Here is a 20,077-nt window from a genome sequence, read left to right as displayed (position 1 = left end):
TTATCTCCCACTGAATATCGGCAGATAACTGGCTTGAGGGTATTTAACCGGCCAGGTGCCATTTCTGGCCTCTTAAATAATTTGAATTTTGGGTGGTTAGAATCCAAGATAGACGTCAAGCTAGAAATTAAGCCCATAAACCCTACCTCTGCTGAAATCTGTACAGCTGTTAACCAGTCACACTAGTATTAAGCAATAACATAATTCTCAAGTTCAGTATGGAATTATTTGAGCTGTCTTAAAAACCGATTCCTCTGTTCTGTTTTTCCAGGTTCACTTCAGAAGGATAAATAATTAGTTAAGAAAATGTCCCTACCCTCAGGTTGCTCATTTGCATATCACAGGCACCCTTCTTTACATCTAAAATACAGATCAAACCATTTCAACATAGACATTAAACCAAGGGCAACCCCCCCCCCCCCTAAAATTAAGCCATGAGCCCCAGTTCAGCTGAAGCTTGCAAATAGTTTAAATCAGCCTGGATTGTGTGAAGTTATGTCCTGGTTTAAAAGTGTCTAAGTGGTTCGAAACAGTGCAAGTGTCTATGAAAACAGGTGGCTCCATAAATTCTGAATAGTTTTGGGAGGAGGGTATTTAGTCGCTCCATGACTTCCCCTTCCCATACACCCCTTACTCTATATTTCTTATAGATGATGTGCACAAAAACATTTCCCCCTTCCTAGACCAAATTATCCTCTGTTGAACCACACTATTCTCTTTATGTGTTTTCTTTGCTGCATATCCCATCTGGACTAGAGAATAAGTTTTAAGGATAAGGAGTAGGGACTATCCAGCAGGGGTAATTTTATAAAGCCTTTTCCACATTTAAAAAAAATATTTTTTTTTTACAGCTTGAAAATGGCTGTTATAAATTTGTAAATGGGTATCCATACATTAAAATAGGCACACTGAAAGATTACATCTCTTTTTACACCGGGGACAAGTCTATAATTGCGCCTCCATTTAGGTACCCCAGGGCATGTGGTAGGAACCTATTCTATAAAGGAATCTAAACACCCTGGTTCTATTACAGAATATTTGCGTAACTTGGTATTGGTCCATCTAATGTTTAGATGCCCGCACTTATACCAGCCTCGTAATACACAGTATTCTATAATTTATACATGAAAGTAGGAGCCCTGCCTATGTTCACCATGCTCCGCCTTGGGTACGCTTCCCATGAAAATCCATGCTATGTAGGTTAAGAAAATATTTGCTGAATGGAAGATGGCAGAGGGTAGTGGTAAGTGGAGCGCATTCTGAGGGAAAGGATGTTACCAGTGTTGTGCTGCAAGGTTCGATTCTTATGCCGGTTGTTTTTAACATTTTTGTAAGTGATATTGCTGAAGGGCTGTCTGGTAAGGTTTGCCTCTGTGCGGATGATACTAACATCTTCAATAGGGTACATACCTCAGGTAGTGTGAATAACATGAGTAAGGACTTAGCAAAGCTAGGGGAATGGTCTAGAATTTGGCAGGGTCATGCTTTTGGGCTGCAAAAACCCAAGGGAATGGTGCAGTTTAGGGGGTGAAGAACTTTTATGCACAAATGAGGAGTGGGACTTGGGTGTAATTGTATCTGATGATGTTAAGGTGGCCAATCAGGTTGAAAAGGTGACGGCAAAAGCTAGAGGGATGCATGGGTGCACAGGGAAAGGAATGGCCAGTAGGAAGTGATGATGCCCCAGTATAAGACTCCAGTGAGACCTCATTTAGACTACTATGTACAATTCTGGAGACCGCACCTTCAGAAAGATATAAACAGAATGGAGTCGGTCCTGAGGGCAGCTACTAAAATGGTCAATTGTCTTCATCATAAAGTGTATGGGAACAAACTTAAATATCTTAATATATATACTTTGGAAGAAAGGTGGGATATATGATAAGTGATATTTAAATATGTGGCATAAACGCACAGGAGGCAAGTCTCTTTCAATTAAAAGAAAGATCTGGAATGAGGGGGCATAGGATGAAGATTCAGAAGTAACCTGTGGAAATACTTCTTCAAGGAAAGGGGAGTGAATTCATTGAATGGGCTCCCAGTGGAGGTGGTGGAGACAAAAACAGTATCTGAATTCAAGCGAGCTTGGGACAAGTACATAGCATCTCTAAGAGAGTGATAGGGAGAGTAGATGGCATGGGTGGGCAGACTGGATAGGCCATATGATCTTGATCTGCTTACATTTTACGATGTTTCTATTCTTTAATCTCGTGTGCCCGATTTTTTGTTTGGTGCGCATAGTTGCAAGTCATAGAATACTGTCAGTTAACTGCTTAATTAGCTGCTAATTGGCATTAACAACCAATAGGCTATAATAAGTGTTAATTAGCACTAATTTGCAGTTATGTGCATAACTGCCTTAGTCGTTATTCTACAAATTGTGCATACAAAATCCAAAGTGCACAATTGCAAGGGGTCAGGGACCTGGGAGGGGCATGAGAAGGGTCGAGGGTGTACCTAGCACTTATACACACAGGTTACAGCTACACGCGTAACTAACAACAATTAGGTGCAAGCATTTACACCAGCCTTTCAGCTGCGCTAATACTTGCACCTAAAGTTAGGCGTGAAACTGCAGATTTACGCTCGTGTTCTAAAATAGCAATTATGCGTGTAATTGTCGATATGGAATTCATGCTTAGTAGGCAGAACTGTGGCACCTAACGTTTTTGACCTGTAGAAAATTACCCCCAAAACAAGCAGTGTTTTGGACATTTTACATAGGTGCCTTATCATTAAAATATCCCTACAGGAGGGACTTTAATGCGTAGAACAACATTTTACATGATCAAGTGGGCTCTTATAAAACAGCCCTAGGGTAGACATGCAAAGCAGATACACAGACACATTGCTCCTTTTATGTGATATATTTGCCAGAGTTCCTGGGACAGAATAGGTGGGGTGATTCAGGACCCATACTGATGCACCTGCTTTATTAAATATGCGCATACATGCACAGTTACACCTGTCTCAGAACAAATGGAAATGTGATTTCCTTCCACGGGATAAAGACACAGGAGCACATATGTCCCCTTTATCTCTTATGAATTATTGTGATATCGTGTCGTTGGGCTTCCCAGATTAGCTATTACACAAGATTCAGGAAATACAAAATGTGGCAGCAAAGGTAATGTTAAGGGGAAAACTACAGATCATGTATCCTCATATTTAATTAAACGTCATTGGCTCCCAGAAATGATGAGAATCAAGTTTAAATTACTGACTTGTATTTTTCAAAATTTTATATGGCCTTAGCCCTGAATATTTTATGTCTTATAATTTCGTGTAACTCAGTAAATCCTTCTCGGTCAACTCAAGATATTCATCTCACTGTACCAAGAGTGAGGAAATGTTGCTTCATAATGACACAAGAAAGAACTATTGCTGGGAGGGGTCCTGAAATTTGAAAATCCCCCCCCCCCCCCCCCCCCCCCACTAGACCTAAGAACAAAGGGTTTATTTCCAAAAACCTGCTAAACTATATTTTCATATGGACAAAGGATACTGTTTTCTATCATTGTAATTAATTGTTGAAAGTGTGTTTGTCCTTTGCCTGCAGCCAAGTTAAAATAAGATTTGTTTCCAAAATCAGCTATTTGTTTACATGAAAAATTGATTTTTTTCCTCTGATGCATCTAAATTTGGCTTAGTAGATTTTGGAAATAAGCCCTTCAATTTCACTCTTTTAGACGCCATTTGAAACCTTGGCTCTTTTACAAATATCTTTGTTACTGATATTTAACACTGATCTAATACTGTAAACAATTTCTGATGAAATTATTTCACTGGCTTGAGCTGTCAGTTGTTAAGCAGACTGTAAAATGTTTATGTTAAATTAAGTCAAATTAAATTAAATTATTAAATACTAGTAAAAAAGGCCCGTTTCTGGATCAAATGAAACGGGCGCTAGCAAGGTTTTCCTCCCCAACATCCCCTCCCTCCCTACCCACCGGTTCGTCGTTCTGAAGCCACTAACGCCATAGGTCCGCACCTCGTGAACGCACCTTCATCAGCTTGTTGGTTCTGAAGCCACTGACGCCACTGCCCCGCCCTCGATGCGTGACGCCATTGCTCCGCCCTCAACGTCTTCACGTTTGACGCGAGGGCGGGGCCCAGCAAAATGGTGCTTTCCGTGGCTTCACCACCATGAACCCTTCATTACGGAAGTGACGTCAGTGTCCTCAGAACGTTGAGGGTGAGTTTTATTATATTAGTTGTGCCTTACTGACTTATTTGCCCTGTTATAAAATTACCTTTCACATGTCTCTGAAAAGCACTATGGGCCCGATTCTATATATAGCACCTAAAATTAACATGTGCTAGGCAATTACGCCTAAGCATATTCTAAATACCGTGTATAAATGTACGCACAGTATTTAGAATATGCTTAGGTGTAGTTCATGTGACTGAATCTACACGCATCCATTTACGCCAATAAAAAGCTGGTGTAAATCCCTGCACATAGAGTTACGCACACTAGCCCATATTTTATAACAACGCACGTAGATTTTGGAATGCCCACACAATGGCCGTTTCTACGCTCCCTGAGCACACCCCTTTTTGCCTGCACGCAGTTAGAATTTAGGTGCAGCACGTTACAGAATACACTTAGCAATGTGCGCGTGTAAACTCTAATTTTTGCCAATTAGTGTTCATTATTGCTTGCTAAGAGCTGTTAACAACGCTTAACAGCTTGTTAAAATAATTAATCTAGGTGCGTAGTTAGAAAATACGCCTAGATTTACCCACAGAACTGCACAGAATTCTAGGCACACTAGATAGAATCCGGGATATGGTGTCCTTTTACTAAGCTGCAGTAAGCACTAAGGCATGCTTACTGCAGCAAAAATGCCTTAATGCAGGGCACACTCAGGCATCCTGTGGTAATTTTTGCTTGTCGGAAAAGGGGGGGCCACACAGAGTGTGGAGGTGCAATTAATCCCCACGAAACAAATATAGTGTAAAAAGAAGAAAAGAGTAGGAAAAAATGGGCTCTTTCCAATTAATGCTTATTAAAACGAGCTGACTCAATACAGCCGTGTTTCGGCGCCGTAGCGCCTTCATCAGGAGTCTTCCAATAGTATATTATTATAACGAGTTGACTCAACATGACGGCGTTTTCAGGACACCCTTTTTGGACGTTTTACTACGAGCGCGCTTTCTGTACGCTTTTTCTGCCATTGCTCGGAAAGAGAAGGGATTGCGTGTCCTTCGTGATTGGTTTATTTTGGAGTATTAACCATTCAAGCATTTGATACACGGCCATGTTGAGTCAACTTGTTATAATAAGCATTACGTTTTTTTAATTACACGTCTCCCCCATTGATTGGAAAGAGCCTATTTTCCCCCACTCTAGTCTTCTTTTTACACAATTTTTGCATGTCCACATGCTACCCACGTGTTAAAAAATAAAATTTATTTTTTAGTTCTTGGGGGCAGGTCTTGGGCGTAGAGTAGGCATGTGCTGTGCTAATCAGTTAGGACTAATTGGTAAGCGCATGCTTAGCGCGTAAACCCTTACCACCTACATAATGGGTGGCAGTAGGGGCACCAATGAGAAAATTAGTGTGTGGCTATTTATGGGGAAAATAGAAAAATCAGCTATTTTACCCTGGCAGCAGAAATGGCCTTCATGCGCAGGAATGACCATCGTAAGGATGTGCTAAGGCCACTTTTTATCGTAGTTTGGTAAAAGGACCCCTTTGCATACCTTGTACGCACTTATACTAATCGTTCTAGTAATAATAATAATGGTTAACCAATTAGATACTTTGGCTTGCAACAAATTGTATTTCCATCATTCATAATGTATTGTAAGCCACACTGAGCCCGCAAAAAGGTGGGAAAATGTGGGATACAAATGCAATAAAATAAATAAATAAAATAAAATTGCAAATGAGGCGATATATCGAATACTTGGCTTGGGTTCTGGCTCTTGCAGACTGTTAGTTCTTATGCTCATAAGCATATAGAAAGGGACGCCTAAACCCAGATAGATACGTTTAACAGAGTATGTGATTATTTTCATTCAGTAAAATCAGCTAATATTCTCCTGCTGGAAATTTTTCAAAAGTTCTGATTTTTTTTAGCAAACTTGAGCCCTCGGTGACAAATGTTAACAAATGAAAAAGAAGGAGCATCATGTATCCGAAAACAAGAGCAAAAGCGAACAAAGCACATTTCTGCAATGTCATGGTCTGGTGTCAGGATTGACTGATCTTCACTGACAGGACACGTTTAAGAGATATTGTTCACTTATTGAGTGTTGGACCAATAAAGCCAATTAGGGAAGGTTATCGTTGCACAGCAGTTAAGTTACGAGGCTGATACTGCTGATGAGTATTGGGTGGTAAGAATGTACAGATCTGATAAAATTGGGTTTATTAGTCTGAGGAAATCCTGTAAAACCTGGAGCTCTCTGACAAGCTCTCGAGCCTTTTTTTTTTTCTTTAAAAGTGACACAATTGTATTAAGGTCTGGTGTATAAGAGTGGGAAAAAATACAAGTGCGGTGAAATCCATCACAGACATGGCAATTTTCAAAGCGACCACAGTGCTTGCAGGGTCCTGGACATGTTTATGCTTTGGTAAGCCAGGTTTGTTTTTTGTTTTTAAGGAAATTCCCCAGTTCCCCTTTGAAAACCCTACAGGGACTGATGCTATACAGCTATCTTTACCCCGCATATGATGGACGGTTTCCATCCTAACCCCTGCTCCTTGAACATTCAAAGGAAGGGGAGGTACAACACTTAATAAGACTGTCTTCTCAGACAAACATCTGTCTCTCCACAGAGAATCCCTTGGAAAATTGCCACTAAATTTCCACTGATCTGTGAGAGGCGTTTCTATAACTTTGTCATTTTTAAGAAACGACGAGGCTAATTTTGTGCTGGAAGCTACAGTAAGGAGGGAATTCATCAAAGCTTTAGTGCACGGTAATGGACTTACCCCCGGATTCTATACAGTGGGCTTAGATTTAGGGGCTGAAATCGGTGCAGATTCTATAACACCGCACGTAACGTAATTGGCTTAACAAGCTAATGAGCACTGATAATGGCACTTAACGAGCAATAATGAGCACTAATTGGCACTGATTAGAATTTAGGTGCACAACTCGCTAAGCATATTGTGTAACGATGTGCGCCGGACTTCTAACTCGTGGAGGCAAAAAGGGGCATGGTTATGGGTGGGGAAATGGGCATTTCATGAGCGATCTAAAATTTAGGCACCTAGTTATAGAATACAGCGCAGTGCACCTAAATCTATGCGCTGAGATTTATACCAGGTTTTCACTAGCGTAAATGGATGTGCACTACATCAGCGCTGAAATATCAACTAATCATATTCTATAATCGGCACCTAAATCTAGGTGCTGATTGTAGAATACACATAGCACTGATATCAGCGCCAATTTTTAGGCGCCAATAGAATCTCCGGCTTATGGAGCCCTTTTACTAAGGTGCACCGCTGCCTACACGCATCCAACACATGTCAGATTGGCACCACCAGCTGGCTACCACGTGCCCCGGGCATTTATTCCATTTTTGGTGCATGCCCAAAACCAAATATTTTCTATTGCATGGTGCTTACCAGGCAGTAATTGGCAATTTATACACGTTGAACCCTTACCACCCGGTTAGGTTACTGCATGAGATCTTACCACTTAGTCAATGAGTGGTAGTAAGGTCTTGGGCCAAAAATGTATGCACGCTGGTTTTAATTTTGTCACACATCTATTTTCCGGCACAAAAAAATGCCTTTTTTTCAGGTGCGCTGAGAAAATTGCGCGTGTCCAAAACACACGCTTACACCAGCTGAGGCCACTTTTAGGCTTGCCATAGTAAAAGTGCCCCTTAGTGTGCACTAAATGCTAAGAAGCCTATAGGTATAAAATAGGCATCTTAACATTTAGCACGCACTAAAGCTTTGATGTTCAGGATTTGCAAGGATGCAAACTAGGCTTAAATTCGTCAGGTTCGATCTCATAGCAAATAGTTCCATGCATGCTCAATAGAAAGGAGATGGTGGCTATAATCTCTGGTATATCATTAAATCACAATCTACTGTAGTACTATGCATCCAGTTGCCAACATTGATCCACATTATTCCAGATCATAGGCCAGATTCATTATGCAAATAAATATCAAATTAAAATAAAAATAAAAAACCAGCTGAAGACTTCCTACCCAAATTTTAATCCCCCACATTTTCTGATTCTGGACATCATAAACCAAATTCTACCTCTGCCAGTAACTAAAAATAGACTTAAGGACCTCACAAATGAATTGTGAAAGAACGTTATTGGTAAAAGCTGATGAAAAATGACACCTTTCAAGGGATTCAGGAAGAAAGATCTGTTGTTTCAACTAAAACCTTAATTAAACATTTCTGACACTGTAACCACCATATTGAAAACAGAGAAGTAAAAAGTAAGTGTGTGTATCATTAACAACAGAAAACTTGGGGTGGAGACACATAACTAAACTGTAAGGAAAGAAGCCGAACGTGCACAATTCACTTTGAAAACAAGACTCTCATTGAACGATAGAAATACATTAAAGGCACAACCCACATTGTGTATTCTCAGTCCAAAGCAGGTAAAGGTAGGTGAAACGTTTGCTGCAGGAAAATCATGACAGACAGTAGACGAGAACTTTGTTGTTGTTGTTGTTTGTTTTTGTTTTTTTACTGCCTGCATAGAAAAAATGATTCGCTGCGGGGGAAGGTGGATACTACTCACCCTCCCAAGCACTCTTCATGTGATTTGAAAAAGATGGTTCTTTTTATTTATTTGTAAAAAAAGGTTTTGTTTTCATCAGTTCCTCTGAAATTTCTTCAAGCTAGGAGGTCCCTTTTCCGCTTTATTTATAACAGTCTTCATAGGTCTAGAAGAAATAATCTGTTCTTTTTGTTTTTTTTCCATTTACTAGTACAATGATGGTATGAAATAAAATGTATCAGGGCTGCAGTCAAGGTGGATTGCCCTAGGTGTTTCACAGGCATATTTAGCAATTATTATTAATTTTCTTTTTTGTTGACTTTATTTTATTTTTCTATAAAAATATTCATCAAAGAAATGTACCATATCCCGTTCTGTATCTCCACATAGAAACGAATACATAGAATGATTGGCTTTTTTTAAACTCAAAGGTCCTCTTGATTGTGCTACGTCTTTAGCATGAATTTTAATTCCTAGTAGAAAAAAGTCAAAAAGGGTGGGAAATACAAATGAAGTTCCTTAATTCAATCTTCAGTGTATTGCTGGATGCGATCACCCTATGGTCTCGGACTTCTGGTCTACGACACACAGGGAGTATCCTCAAGGAAGTTCCTTTGCCTTGCTCCCTTTATGTCTTTGCATTTCAAACAGTCACCTCCGTCTTGCTGTTGGTTACAAAGTATGGCTGTGAAGACATGTAGTGTTGGTTGCGAGTTGCCAGATGGTTACTGGATGGTTGCAAGGTGCCGTGCTTCTTGTTTGCATAGGTCTGCCGTCGGAGGGACTGTTCGTTGGGGTCCCAGGTTCTGTAACCAGAGGGATAGGCCAGTGGGTGAGCATGAGCCTTGTTGATTTTGGCCTTCTCTCCATTCTGCTTCATGGTGCTGTTGTCCAGAGTGTAGGATCTCTCTTGTTCCACTCGGACAGGATGGAGGGGAAGGCTTCCTTTGGCAGCCAATTCTGCAAGGTGCCTGCGTTTGGAGTAGAAGTCATCATTGACCTTTTCAGCTGTTTAGATTGGGATGAGGGGATTGGTATGGGGGGGGGGAGATGGAAGAAGGAAAATAAAAGAATAGTTAGCCAAGAAAAATGATGTAGAATTTGAGAAACAATATTAAAATCAAACAGGTCAATAAATCCACTATGGACCAGGGTGCCCTTTTACTAAACTGCGGTAAAAAGGGCCCTTCACTAGCAGTGGGGGCTGTTTTTGCTGTACACTGAGGCCCTTTTTACTGCAGCGGATAAAAAGGCTGAAAAAAAGACATGGCCGTGTGGGTGGGGAGGGGGGAGCACTTACCACTGCCCATTGAGGTGGTGGTAAGAGCTTCCACACTAACCAGGTAGTGCACGGTGCCTCCCGATTACTGCCAGGTAACCCCCTGTGGAAATATTTTTTGAATATTTCCCCTAGCACCAGAAATGCTGCATGCTGGGGGTGGAACTACCACCGGTACCAACGTTGGGCTGGTGGGAGCTCCAGATTGGCATACGGTAAATCTGTGGGGGCTTACTGCTGCTTTGTAAAAGGGCCCCTAGGTTCTCTAAATGATGCCCAAAATTTGGGTGCTGAAAAAATATGCACTGAGTGCTATTCTATAAACAGCGCGCTGGGTAAGGCAGTTTATAAAATAGTGCGTATCACCGGGATCCATGTCCAACTATTGGGCACGAGAATTTATACCAACTGAAATCTGATGTAAATCCTCGCACGCAAATTAGGCACAGATCCTCCAAATTCTATAATACTGTGCACATCTTTAGTGAATGCTCCTGAACCGCCCATGCCCTCCCATGGCCACGCCCCTTTTCAGTGCTCCTATTTATAGAATAGCACTTAGCAATATGTGCGTAAATCCAAATACTTGTGAAACACCACCAATAATTTATTTGTTAGAACCCAATTGTTGGCATTAATTGGCTCATTACTCAATTAAATTGCACAAATTGGGCAGGTACCCATTATCTGCATGCACAATTTTAAGCACATTATATAGAATCCAGGGATATCTGTATATATCAAAAAGTTATATACATTATTATAGGCTGAATATTTCCCTGGCCAGGCCTCATAATATCCATATAATTTAGGGTGATAGGAGGACATAGTTAGAATAGGACTAAAAATTATCCTTATAAAACCCCTAAGGGGTCATTTTACCAAGCTGCGGGAAAAAGGACCCCGCACGCAAGGGTGGTTTTTAGTGCAGCGGGTAAAAAAAGCTTAGCAGCTTAAATATAGCCGGTTATATCAGGCGATATAACCGGCTATCCACAGATTTTTAAAGTGAGAGCGGCCAAGTTTATGGCCACCACAATAGGTGAAATAACTTTGGCCGGTCTCACTTTAAGTGGCCAGAGCGCTGAATATCAGTGTGGCCAGTTAAAATCGGACCAGCCAAAGTTAAACCGGATATTCAATGCCGGTCACCGGAAAAGGACCGGCATTGAATATCCGGTTTTAGTGTTGACCATGGGAGACAGCCCGGCTATCTCCTGTGGTCTGAATATTGGGGCCTTCATGAATACTGCGCCCTGTTCACAAATCATGCACTTCTTTCCCAGAAGAGTGTGCATGTCTTTCCAATAAGTCTGCTATCTTCCTGAAAGAGAGCTCACTATTAACAATTTTCTCCCGTAACGAAAACAAGAAAAAAAAAAAGAATACATTACAAATTCCTGTAAGTAGCAAGGGAAACAAAACGACACAAAGCAGGCCCGTGCCAAAGGTCTATGCCGCCCCCCCCCCCCCCCCCCCGCAGACGAACTGTTGGCGCCCCCCCCCCCCCCGCAGAAGAACAGTTGGTGCCCCCCCCGCAGAAGAACAGTTGGCGCGCGCCCCTCCCCCCCGTGAAGATGATCGCTGCGCGCCCTGGGGACCTTTAAATCTTTTACTTGCAGTCGCAGCAGCGTCTGTGAAAGCGGAGCGCTGCCGACGTCTCCCTTCCCTTCGCGCTCTTGGTTCCCTCAGTGTCCGCCTTCTTCTGACGTCAGAAGAAGGCGGGACACTGAGGGAACCAACGAGTGCAAGGGAAGGGAGACGTCGGCAGCGCTCCGTTTTCACAGACGCTGCTGCGACTGCAAGTAAAAGATTTAAAGGCCTCGGCGGCGCGGGGCGAGGGTAAGCACTGCGGCGGCGCCCTCCAGAGGTGGGCGCCCTCCTGCGGTGCTTACCTCGCTTACCGCATCGACACGGCCCTGACACAAAGGGATCAATATTCAAAGTGATCTGACCGGCGAGGAGAGGCTTCTGGCCAGTTAAACTGCTTGCGTAGCGCTATCCACTGATATTCAGTGGCACTAACCGCTAAACTTAAAACTGGCCAATTTGTGGGTGGTCTGGGGGGGGTGGGGTCAGCACTTATGCAGTTACGTGCCAATATTCAACACTTAACTGCTTAAGTTAATTGGACAAATTGGACCGCATAAAACACAGTCTTATTTCAATCATGTGGTTAAGTGCTGAATATCGCATACTGTGTGCAGTTCTGGTCACCGCATCTCAAAAAAGATATAGTGGAATTAGAAATGGTACAGAGAAGGGTGATTGATAATGGGGATGGGACGACTTCCCTATGAGGAAAGGCTAAAGCAGCTAGGGCTGTTCAGCTTGGAGAAAAGACGGCTGAGGGGAGATATGATAGAGGTCTATAAAATAATGAGTGGAGTGGAACAGGTAGACATGAATCACTCATTTACTCTTTCCAAAATACTAGGACTAGAGGGTACACAATGAAGATACAAAAGAAGTACATTTAAAACAAATCAGAGAAAATATTTCTTCACTTAGCGTGTAATTAAACTCTGGAATTCATTGCCAGAGAATAAGGTAAAAGCAGTTAGCTTAGTGGGATTTAAAAAGGTTTGGATAATTTCCTAAAAGAAAAGTCCATACGCCATTATTAAGATGGACTTCAGGAAAACAGGATGCTGGGCTTGATGGACCTTCAGTCTATCCCAATATTGTAACGCTTATGTTCTTATGAAATACCCAATTGCTGGATGTTCAACGCTAATGTCCAGACATGGCCTAAGTGATATATGCCCTACTAATCAGGAAACAATATCTGTGCCTCTCAAACTCTTCCCTGTATCATAAGTATAAAACTATCAGAAGCTACATTTTTTTTTCTCTAGAAAATAGCTGTCCAACTTCTTCTCCTTCTAAAAGGCAGCACTAAAAAGTTAGAACTTTTCCCCAGAAAATAAAAGAAAAATCCCCAAGAAATTTATTCACTACTTACAAAACCCTCTTTTACAGGGTTACCAGCTGGAAAAAATTTTCCCAGCCCGAAACCACCCGTACCCAATCCCCATCTTCCAGCGTCACTAACCCCACTCCCTATATCAACCCCGACGTCAACCCCACCCCTGAAGGGCTGCTATTGGTCACTCCCTTAGTCAAGCAAGAAAGTCCCTTTTTCCTTTAGGGTGAGTGGTTCACTAACCAATGCTTTGGTTCTCTTTTCTGGTCAGTGAGAAAAGGGCTTTTAATTTTCTAGTTCATCTCCTTTCCTTCTCCCCATGTGAAGGAAGGAAAGCAGCCATGCCCTTCATTAAAGATTGTGGAAAAGCAATATGCAAATTAGTTCAGGTTCCTGTAGTCACTTCTCTCCTCCCCCACCAGGATCACTCTAACTTTCCACACCTGTTTCCTGGCAGGTTTTAAGCAGAGTCATTCAGTTTTGTAGAAACAAAAAGAAAACTCTTGTGTTTTCCCCAATGTGTTTTTACTTCAGAGTCTTTAAAAAAAACCCAAAAATTAGGTAGCAAGTCTTTTCAGTCTTTTTTTTATTTTAACAAACAAAAATTATTCACAAGAAAAGGAGTTCAAGCTCTCTCTCCTAGTAAGACTAGGGCTCAAACACTGGCAGACCCCAAACCCTCTACTCCCACTCCACCAGGCTTATGCTACATTGGGACCCACCCCACTCCGCCAGAAAATGAAACTTGAAAAAAAACAAAGGTATAACTTATTTCTTCATTGGTTATTCACTCAGTACAGTTCTCTGAAGCACTGCTTAAAACTTGTGATGCTACCTTTATAGGAAGTTAAATATATTGAACGTCATCTCCTCCGCTGGGCTTTGGGCATCTGGTACACCTTCCTCATAGCCTTGAGTCTCTTCTGTTGTGGGATACCCTTGGACCTCCATGGGCTCCCTCATCCCTCTCTCCTCTTCTGCTTCAATGCAAGTCTTTGTATGCTCTTGCTCCTCCCTACGAAGCCTCTCCCCCATTGGCCATTACCACCAGGGTTTTTTTTGGATTATTCCACCCCCTTCTGTCATTCTTCCCTCCTCCCAGCATAAGTGAGTCCCAGTGCCCTCTGCTGAGGGAACCCTTCATTTCACTGAATTTTCTTCGCTGACCTTTTTCCTTTGAAACAGTGGCGTAGCCAGACAGCCAGTTTTGGGTGGGCCTGAGCCCAAAGTGGGTGGGCACAAAATTTTCTCTGCTCCGCCCTCCCTCCACCACTATACCCACCATTTCTCCCTCCTCTCCACCCCTATGCCTACCATTTCTCCCCCTCCCCACCTATCCCCTCTGTATGCAGCATGTGTCCTTCCCCTCCACCTCATACACAGCCAAGACTTCTCCCTTCCTCACCCCTCCACCCCTTTGCTGCATCTCTCCCTTTTCCCCCCGTGCATCTCCCTCACCCACCAACCAAGCCTCATCTTTCCATCTTCCCTCCCCCCTGTGCAGCATCTTTCTTTCCATCTTCCCTTCCCCCTGTGCAGCTGCTGTGTCCCCCGTCTTCCCTCCCCTATGCTACATCTTCCCCCATCATCCCTCCCTCCCCCCCCCCCCCCCCCCCCGTGCAGCTGCAGCATCTCACCCTCCTTGCAGGCCCGCCCAGCAGCAGTGTTCCTGACAGCGATTCTACTCGCAGGCTCCGCTCGCAGTCGCAGCGATTCTCACACACTGCCTGCCGGCTGCCGCTCAACAATCTCCTTGCAGAGGAGAGACTTCCGGGTTAGCGCTTAGTAGCGCAAGGAGATTGTTGAGCGGCAGCCAGCACTGGCAGGCAGCGTGTGGGAATCGCTGCGACTGCGAGCAGAGCCTGCGACTGGAATCGCCGTCAGGAACTTTGCTGCTGGGCGGGCCTGACCTGAAATTGGGTGGGCCCAGGCCCACCCGGGCCCGCCCGTGGCTACGCCCCTGCTTTGAAATAAGAAGGAAAGGGGTGGGCCTAGGGAGGTTAGGCCCACCCCCTTTTCTTTTTTTTAAGGGAAAAGGTCGGCAAAGAAAATTCAGTGAAATGAAGGGTTCCCCTTCATTTCTCCTTTTGCTCCAGTTTCCCTTGTACATATGGCATTGAAAATCCAGGTATATTGCCAGCAGCAGCCAAACAAAAACCACCAATTGAATTTTTAGGCCTGCACACCTCTACTGGTTAAAGCAACAGGCCAAGAACCAGACAAGCCCAGTTCAAATCCCACTTCTGGTCCTTGCGATCTTGGGCAAATCGCTTAACTCTCCATTGCCTCAGTTACAAATTTACAAAAAGCTCTCTTGGGACTGTACCCGAAGATAACTCACCTTGAACTACTAAAAGAGGCATAAGCTGAATCTAAAATCTCTGATTAAAAAAAAAAAAAGGTACAGCATTCTATATCTCTCTGAAAGCTCTTTGCACACTGACTTGGAGAGGTTTGAATAATAAAATGAATGCCATAACAGGTTCATTTATAAAGCAAACAGTAAATTGGCAGCATAATTATTTACAAAGGTGTCTTGCCAGCATATATTATAGTAATTCATTAATAATATGTTGCAAATAAATGCCATAGATTGCAGATTGTGTAAAACGAGTGTACAGAAGACTGATTTATGACAAGTAATGAGCTGTGACTGTGGTAGAAATTGTACGGTGCTCCATTCCATATAAAAAATGATGATACCTTTCATTAGAGCACAATAAGAATTAGTCAAAGATAATTTCATTTATGAGCTCTGGAGACACGAGTCATTTGAAGAAGGGACCCTTCTCTCTCACTCTTGAAATTCACGTACATCATCATCTTTGGATAACTCTTACCTAATAATGAAAACAATCTGCAAAGAATTCAGTTTGCTTTAGTTATGATCGCTGTGTACTGTTTTCTTTCAAAGGGATTTGTGAAATGCAGCTATCAGGTCGATTAGTAGGGCGTATCTAACATATATCGTGCTTTTCATTGGCTGACAGTGAATGAATCGTATTAACTTGGCGCTTTGTTTGACCTTTAATTCAATATCTGATTTAAGTTCTGAGGGTCTAACTGAGTTATTGGTTTTCCCTTCAATGGGTAGGACCTTAGGTTTTCTTAGGACTTGGAACCTAGGTTTCTCCTCCTTGCAAAACGTTCGGCTTAAATCCCTCTTACGAGCCTCTTTTCCTTTTTCTGGAGTCAGATTATGGAATAAGCTTCTGCTTAATGTAAGGCAAGCACCTTCTTATCTCCATGTTAAAAACAGTGATTTAAATTAATTGTTTTTATATTTGTTTTTTTCTTCATTATTTTTGAAGTACCATTTAATTTGTTAGTCACTTTGAATTCAATTGGATTATAGCAGTATACAAGACTTCGATAAGAATAGAATATGAATAGAATAGAATGTAGCACTGGCAATAGTGAAAGTGAAAATAGGTGAAACCTGGGTTTTTCTCCCTTGTGGAAAGCCCATACCATCAAACCAAAGTCCATGAACCTCAGTATCCTGTCTCCAACTGTGGCCATTCCAGGTCACATGTATTCAGCAGATCCCAAAAAGCGAATCAGTTTCTCATAACTCATTTCCAGGTATAAATTAAGGATTTCCCAAATCTACTTGGTTAAAAATATTTATGGACTTTTCAATCAGAAACTTGCCCAAACCACTTTTGAATCCTGCTTATGTTGGTCATCTTGACTAAGCTCTCAAGATTCCACAGCTTAGTTATGTTCTGCATGAGATCTTGTAGGTACCATTATGCCCATGTAGTGTGCCCTATTCCCTTCTTGTTGCACAGCAGAGGCAGACTGACCATACGAGCAACTGAGCTGTGCCTGAGGGCCCGGTACAGTTGTAGGGCCCAGTACCTCCTCTCCACATGTCCGACATCTTTCTCCCCTCTGTCCCTGAGTCCAGCACTCCTCCTCTCTCACCTGCATCCCCCGGTTTACCTCAAAAGTCCTTTCTCCATACAGGGCTTCGGCTGTTTGCTACTGAACCTTCTCTGTGCCGCAGTCCACCCTTTTCTGATGTAACTTCTTGCTTCTGCAAGGGTGGGCCACAGTAGAGAGGTTGCGGTTAGCAGAAGACAGTCAGGGCCTTGTATGGAGAAAGGGACTTTTATAAGGTAAAGGGGGGGGGGGCAAGGGAGAGTGCTGGATCTGGGGACGGAGGAGGGGGTGAAAGATGTGGGACCCAGGGATGGAGGGAGAGGGATATGGGAACCAAGGTGGAGGGGGGAGCCCAGGACCCTCTTATTGCCCGGGGGGTCCAGATCCATGTCAGTCCACCCCTGTTGCAGAGCAGCACACCACATTTCCATCTGAATTCCTTCTTTGAATGGATATTTACTCTTTAGTTTGTTTGTGCCTTCTGTCACCTTGTAACCCTTTGTGCCTGAAACACTTTCCTTCAGACCATTATAGATGCACCTACAACCTTTCCCTTAGCTGATTTATATAGTCACCCAGGCCATAATGGATGCAAACAATCACCTTGCTCATCCAATCTGGCCTGTCTTTTTGTCCCCACTGGTAAAAGCACTTTCAACATGGCATATCGAGTATGACCTGTCAAATTTATCCACATCCAGGACAGCATTTTTATTTTCTCTCTTAGTATGGCAGCATCTTGGACAGAAAATGATACCCATTCGCCCACTGTGCCTCTCTCAACCACCTTCTCCTTGTGGCTCCATTCAACCAATGCGCAGCTCTTACCTCCCCTATGGATAAGTCTCTCCTGTTGAAGTTGCTGATATGAGCCTGCCAGGCCTGGCTTATGTGGTTCTATTTCCTCCACACTTCAGAGATAATGAATAGCCACTACCCCAGGCAGACAATAAGCTCCACTAGGAACTAGGTATAAGCCCATTGCAGGTAGGGTTTAGGCCATTTTGTTGATGTCTTCACCCATAAGCAAAAGAATGTGAATTTCACATGGAATATAGTCACATAAGATTTTTGCACACATTCTGTAGGCACGCACATTTGCCATTATACACATACTTTAGTGACTCAGAGAAATGCATGTTTTATAAACTGTGTGGATCTTGTAGCACCTTTTATGAAATAATGGTACAGTTTTATGTAACTCCACTTACGAACTTATGGGCAACCAAAATGATTAAGGGCATGTAACTCCTCTCATATGAGGGGGAAATGCTTAAGAGGTTAGGGCTGAGGGAGGATATGATAGAAGATCTGAAGGTAACGAAACTGTGACAAGGAGGTGGCTGTAGCCATAAGGTTGCAAGGCTGTATAGAGAGAGGCATAACCAGCAGAAGAAAGGAGGTGTTGATGCCCCTTGTACAAGTCATTGGTGAGGTTCTGCATGGAGTACTGTGATCAGTTTTGGAGGCCATATCTTGCTAAAGATGTAAGAAGACTTGAAGCGGTCCAGAGGAAGGTGACAAAAATGGTATGGGGCTTGCGCCAAAAGATGTATGAGAAGAGACTGGAAGACCTGAATATGTAAACCCAAGAGGAGAGGAGGGTCAGGGGAGATATAATACAGATGTTTAAATACTTGAAATGGTAAAACTAGAAGACATGAATTGAGGTTGCGGGGTGGTAGACTTAGGAGTAATATCAGGAAATTCTTTTTCACGGAGAGAGTACTGATGCCTGGAATGTCCTCCTGGGGGAGGGGGTGGAGAAGAAGATGGTGGTTGAATTCAAAAAGGCATGGGATGAACACAGAGGAGCTCTAATTAGAAAATGAATGGTATAAAAATCAAAACTTAAATGGTTGCATATGTGTTTGCATGTCAAGTGGTGCTTAGGTGACCACTCTGGCTGCATCAACAAAGGCTGGTGCTGGGCTGGCTCGTACGGTCTGAGTCCTGCATATAGCAATCCAGTTTATGATAGGGTGGAGAGGGCTTCGACAGAAACTCCAGTGGAGGAGTGGCCTAGTGGTTAGGGTGGTGGACTTTGGTACTGAGGAACTGAGGTCAATTCCCACTTCAGGCACAGGCAGCTCCTTGTGACTCTGGGCAAGTCACTTAACCCTCCATTGCCCCAGGTACAAATAAGTGCCTGTATACAATATGTAAGCCACATTGAGCCTGCCATGAGTGGGAAAGCACAGGGTACAAATGTAACAAAAATAAATAATTTGGAATGTGAGGACAGTGCCAGGCAGACTTTTATGCTCTGTGTCCTGCAAATGACAAGACCGATACATAGTAACATAGTAGATGACGGCAGAAAAAGACCTGCACGGTCCATCTAGTCTGCCCACAATAAACTCATATGTGTATACCTTACCTTGATTTGTACCTGTCTTTTTCAGGGCACAGACCGTATAAGTCTGTGCAGCAGTATTTCCCGCCTCCCAACCACCAGTCCTGCCTCCCATCACCGGCTCCGGCACAGACCCCGTATAAGTCTGCCCTCCCCCATCCTAGCCTCTCAACCACCAACCCCTCTTCCCCCCGCCACCCAATTTCAGCTAAGCTTCTGTGGATCCATTCCTTCTGCACAGGATTCCTTTATGCCTGTCCCACGCATGTTTGAATTCCGTTACCGTTTTCATCTCCACCACCTCCCGCGGGAGGGCATTCCAAGCGTTCACCACCCTCTCCGTGAAGAAATACTTCCTGACATCTTTCCTGAGTCTGCCCCCCTTCAATCTCATTTCATGTCCTCTCGTTCTACCGCCTTCCCATCTCCGGAAAAGATTCGTTTGCGGATTAATACCTTTCAAATATTTGAATGTCTGTATCATATCATCCCTGTTCCTCCTTTCCTCCAGAGTATACATGTTCAGGTCAGCAAGTCTCTCTTCATACGTCTTGGAACGCAACTCCCATACCATCCTCGTAGCTTTTCTTTGCACCGCTTCCATTTTTTTAACTTCCTTCGCAAGGTACGGCCTCCAAAACTGAACACAATACTCCAGGTGGGGCCTCACCAATGTCTTATACAGGGGCATTAAAACCTCCTTTTTTCTGCTGGTCACACCTCTCTCTATACAGCCTAGCAACCTTCTCGCTACGGCCACCGCCTTGTCGCACTGTTTCATCGCCTTCAGGTCCTCAGATACTATCACCCCAAGATCCCTCTCCCCGTCCATGTCTATCAGGCTCTCCCCACCTAACACATACGCCTCCCTTGGATTTCTACTCCCTAAGTGCATCACTTTGCATTTCTT

At 43.2% G+C, this 20,077-nt stretch overlaps 1 protein-coding gene across 1 annotated transcript in view; it reads right to left on the bottom strand.

Moving 5' to 3' along the window:
* Nucleotides 1-9,027: 9,027 nt before the first annotated feature.
* Nucleotides 9,028-20,077, bottom strand: part of SHISA9 (shisa family member 9) — a 474,001-nt gene continuing 462,951 nt past the window's right edge. Inside the window, exon 4 of the mRNA XM_030212237.1 lies at nucleotides 9,028-9,726. Coding sequence (XP_030068097.1) covers nucleotides 9,362-9,726 — 365 coding nt within the window. The 3' untranslated portion in view covers nucleotides 9,028-9,361. The remainder of the gene's footprint in view (nucleotides 9,727-20,077) is intronic.

The sequence above is a fragment of the Microcaecilia unicolor genome, chromosome 8 (genome assembly GCF_901765095.1).
Source record: "Microcaecilia unicolor chromosome 8, aMicUni1.1, whole genome shotgun sequence".
Classification (NCBI taxonomy): Eukaryota; Metazoa; Chordata; class Amphibia; order Gymnophiona; family Siphonopidae; genus Microcaecilia; species Microcaecilia unicolor.
This window is presented reverse-complemented; position numbering and strand designations above follow the sequence as displayed.